This window comes from Gavialis gangeticus, unplaced genomic scaffold (assembly GCF_001723915.1).
Source record: "Gavialis gangeticus isolate Ggan-Ray unplaced genomic scaffold, GavGan_comp1, whole genome shotgun sequence".
Classification (NCBI taxonomy): Eukaryota; Metazoa; Chordata; order Crocodylia; family Gavialidae; genus Gavialis; species Gavialis gangeticus.
Genome location: NW_017728993.1, coordinates 63,489,556 through 63,494,411, shown reverse-complemented (window position 1 = coordinate 63,494,411; position 4,856 = coordinate 63,489,556). Strand labels below are relative to the sequence as shown.

The 4,856-nt window shown below is 42.1% G+C and overlaps 1 protein-coding gene across 4 annotated transcripts in view; it reads left to right on the top strand.

The window, feature by feature from the left end:
• Positions 1-4,856, top strand: part of RABGAP1L (RAB GTPase activating protein 1 like) — a 559,138-nt gene that overhangs the window by 546,434 nt on the left and 7,848 nt on the right. For all 4 annotated transcript variants that reach the window (XM_019501851.1, XM_019501854.1, XM_019501855.1 and 1 more), the window contains 3 exons: positions 340-444; positions 2,854-2,937; positions 3,534-3,605. In XM_019501851.1, the coding sequence (XP_019357396.1) occupies positions 340-444; positions 2,854-2,937; positions 3,534-3,605 (261 nt within the window). The remainder of the gene's footprint in view (positions 1-339; positions 445-2,853; positions 2,938-3,533; positions 3,606-4,856) is intronic.

Genomic DNA, 4,856 nt, shown 5'->3' with positions numbered 1-4,856 from the left:
ATATATATATATGAACAGCCACAAACATGATTCAGGATCCTTAATCACCCTTAACATACCCTGGCATATTCTTTGGTACTCTAATAGGAACAGCCATACCTAGTCTTTTGCACAGCAGCTGAAATGCAATGCAAGAACCTAGTGAGCAGCTATTTAAAATATATTTGTCCGTTAAAAAGAAATTATGCTGAGAACATAACAGATAAAGTATCTGAGTGCATGAGGCAGCAGCTGCATCCAGACTCTCATTCTATAACAACTGGCCTGTATCTTGACACACGTGTGCTGTCAGTACATGAGGAAGGCAGTTTTCTTTAGCTCACCTCTTCTACTTCTTAGGCTGAAGACAAAGCAGATGTTCTGAACAAGGAGCTTCTCCTTACCAAACAGAAGTTAGTGGAAACTGAAGAAGAGAAGCGGAAGCAGGAAGAGGAAACTGCTCAGGTAAAACATGTTTGAGCTTTCCCACCTTCTCAATACACATGTGAACACCAAGAATTTGAGGTTCCATAACAAAGCAGAAACACACAAAACATTTCTTAAGCCCTACAAAGGATTCCTTTAAATTGAAGTGAGGAAAAAAAAATGCCCAAGTAGAAAAATTCTCTATTGCCTAGTGTTTTCCCTGTCAGGTTGAAGCTCTGAGGGGTCCATTTCCTTACCTAACATAGTGACCATCCTTTTCACTTTCATGACACAACAGCCACCTAATTAGACCCTCTTTAGTACCTAGAAAGGAGCTGGAATGATTGCTTATGCATAAATTGGCCATACAGAATCCAGCTGCTGGTTGCCTTCTCAGTACTCCCAGAATCTAGAATAAGTTTTCCCTATCTGGGCATCACCTGATGTTAGTTTGCAGAATGTTTTATGTGCATGTGTGAGGTTGCAGACATGGTATTTTACATCCTGAACAATGACTTCTGTGTGCTTTGATAGCAAAAGTCCCTTTTATCTCAGAGTGGTTTTTACAGCTTGCAATTAGGCTTATTTGCATCATTGCTTAACAGGACACACTCAGTTCACACACAATAAAGGTTTCATGCATCACTTTAGGTACTCTAAAACTGAGTCCCATGATCAGTTTCATCTATGCTTGAGCTGTGCTATGCCTGGCAAGGGAGGCCTTTGTTTCCATTGAAAAGTCTTTTTAGTTTTTTATAATACTGCACAGTAGAGTGGGGAAGTGGGGGATTAGTGGTTTTGTAATGTACTGGCACATGGAGAGTCAGAACTGTGGGCAGTCACTGTGATAATGCTGGGATGTTTTTTTCTTTTTACTCAGGACAAGCTATTTGAATAAGGATTATCCAAGTGTTAAACTATGTTTAGCTGTATTTAACAGGCTAGTTTATATTTACCAGAACAGGATCAGGCATTCAATATGCATGGAGGCACACTTACTCTATAGCACAACTTTCCAGTAAAGGATATGTGCTAATCATTTGACAAATGGGGGAGACGTAAACTGCTGGCAGACTTTAAGGAAAATGCGCAATTGTGATCTGAGGAATTTTATGCCCCACCTCCAGAGCTGTATGACTTGCCATGCCAAATGTGCATGCCAGATTGTCATGGCAAGTCGTGCAGTTTTGGGGGTGGGCCATAAAGTTCCTTGGATCCCAGTCACATGGCTGCCAGCTACCAACATAGAGCCCTGTATCAGGAGCCTGCAGGGGAGTGGGGAGCTCCCAGCTGCCCATGCCCTGCTCCTCAGCTGTTGCCTCCATGGGCATTTCCACAGGCCCTGGGTGTTACCTGCATGCTCACTTCTTCAAAGTTGCGGGTTACTGTAAGCTCAACTTTGCAGCGTCTCTTAATGCTCTGCACCTTAAAGCAGGTGTGAAGCTGGTAGCCAGATGCCCCCAAAAGTGACAACTGGGGAGTGAGGAGCTCCCAGCTCCCCAGCAAGTGCCTTTTATACAAGACGGAGAGAGAGGCTTCCCAGTTTCTGGGTCCTGGCACCCAGGTAACTTTAAAGAAAGCACCTGCAGCTGGGCTGCAGCCATGCTTTTTAAATCTCTCTGGACACTAGGACCCAGACCCTGGGGAAACTTTTCCCAGTATCTGGGTCCATCACCCAGGAGGTTTAACAAACGAAGCTGCATTTTTAAAAGTCCTCCTGTACCAGCAATCGTAGTGCAGAACACCGGGAGCTCCCAGCTGCCAATTCCCCACACCATGAACTTGTACCTGCAGCTGGGGAGCAGGGGGCTCCCAGCCTCCCAGCTGCCACTTCCACAAGTGCCACAGAAACTTAAACAGGGCACACTGCTATGGCTGCCAACTGCACGCCCACATTTTAAGGGTCCAGGACACACTGACCCCAAGAGTCCCTGATGTCAGACTAATGCTGTCCCTCCTGTCTGCCTCTGGGGGTTGGGCAGGGAGTGGCCGTGCCCAGGACCCTTGGGTTATCCCATGTCAGATCTGAGCATTGGGATTTGTCATGAGTCAGCTCCAACATGCAACATGTTCAATTTGAGGCATGATACAAATGAGCTACAAAAACGTTGCACATTACATGATGTCCGCGTTAGATGTGGCAGTCTTTGTGGCTCATTTGCCATGTTGTCATGCCATAAATTGGCTTTAACTCCTTGGTGATTTAACACTTCAGTCAAGCCACAGATGGAACATGTGCCAGGCCCCAATACTGAGGTTAATAGTAAGTATCTGTATATTGAGAAAAACAGACTTTTAGAGGCTTTCAAATGCCAGGCTTTCTCACGTGATGGGAACTGGTTGTGAATAACTGTAGTAGTATTGTAGATGCAGCATACCTTCAAGAGAGCAGTGTGATTACTCCCCAAAGCAACCCACTAATCTGATTTCTCTCCTTGAACTTCCCAGCTGAAGGAAGTCTTCCGGAAGCAGCTGGAGAAGGCAGAGTCTGAAATAAAGAAAACTACTGCCATTATTGCAGAATATAAACAAGTAATGTTTATATAGAAATTGTTTTTCATATATCTTTCTTGTAAGCCATTTTAAGGTTCGCCTCACTCTACCCAGGCATACTGTACCTCCTAGAGTTCTAGTCCCACTATTCTTGCGCATCTTGCTTCAGGCTTTCTGGAAGCATACTCTGGAGATGGTTGTAATTCTTCTAGCAGTTGTCCAACAGGAATCCCCTAGTTTCTGTGGCTAATCATTTATTTATTGGATTTATATGCCACCATTCCCAACAAAGGTTCAGGGTGGTTTTCATTACATCCATTATCCTGTTCTCAGCACACTGAAGTTGTAATGTTTTTCTGTCCTTCTCCTGCATGTAAGGCTGAACTGTGTAGTCCAGCTGCACCAATAAATTGACTAAATCAATCTGCGCATTAAGGTTGTATCTTGAATACAGCCATATCTTGCTATCACTAATGATGGATTCCCTATAAGAAAACAAATGTGCTGATTTTCTGCCGCAGAAGTTAAGTGAAGCCATAAGAGATTCTAATAATAAATATTGCTGAAATGTACTGCAATAATTTTATTTCTTAGCAAATTAAACTTTATTAAAAGATATGCTTTCTTTCCTTCAGATTTGTTCCCAGCTGAGTACTAGGCTGGAGAAACAACAGGCAGCAAGTAAAGATGAACTAGAGGTTGTGAAGGTGAGAATGAGGCCTCTGCATGTGAGATGTCATTAACCCAAATACTTCCTTTCCTTTGTAGAACTGGCAAAAATTGTGAAGGAATGACATTACATTTTCTAATAAAACATGAGGGAAAGGGTTCCCTTTGTAGGAAACTGACCTTCATCTCCATTTTGCACAGCTGAAGGATGGGGATGGAGAAACAAAAACAGCTTGAAGTTACCTCTGTATCCTGTAAATTCTGGGCTGGCCCATGGTGTAATTTAGGCAGACCAGAGAACTGCTTTTATTTGCAGTGGTCCCACCTGGGTTTCTTAGAGTATCCGTATCAATACTTCTCCCATCCTCAGTGTGCCCTCAGGACTCCAAGGGGACTTGCAGAGAGCAACCTATAACTATCCTATGCAGTGTTCACACTTCTGGATTTGCACCTGGTCAAGGGACTTCTACAGCCTGTTTCTACCATCACAGCAATGTGTGCAGCATTATAACAGAGAGAAGACTTCCTCCTCCTGCTTCTGTAGTTTTCCAGCTTTCTGAAAAATACACACATTGCTCTCTAGTGGCAAGTCTCTGTCTTGTCCTATGGTTAGAAATATTTTACTGCTTAGTATATCTTATTAAACCAGATATTTTACACATGCTTACAAGCAAGTGGCATTATCATGTACTATTAAAAAAGTGGTAATATTTCTGAAATAGGAATGTCATCCACTCTTATGGTTACTTCTATGGTACTAAAAGTAGTTTCACAAGAATAAAGACAAGGCTTAACGTTCTACTATTATCTTTAAATAGTTCAATAAATAGTTTTGTTTGTTTACCATTGATAAGTGTTGTGAAAGTCATGGAAAAATGACTATATTAGCAGCCACTGGTAGTTGCCTAACTTTTCAGATCAACATCATACCCAATTTACTGTTGTATGGCAAAAGTTCTTGGTACACCATATAAGAACCTAAAACTTAATAGTGCAGTAGCAACCACTGTATCCAGAAGGGGTTCCTTGCTTCTAGGGACTAAGAAGAATCTGAGTGAGAATGGGTTTCTGAGCAGTGTCACATATAGCTATAATTCTTTTCCAGGAGCTGCATTAACCTTATTTTTTGGTCAAGGGTTTCATTTCTATTTAAAAAAAGAAAACAAGAGAAAAATTCTTAAATTAAACGTACTCTATTGAAACATGCTAATATGAATGCTGCAGAAATATTGCAAGTCTTGGCAACAAGAAAGTCTGCATGAGTTTCAAAGTTCACAGTGCTGGCAAAA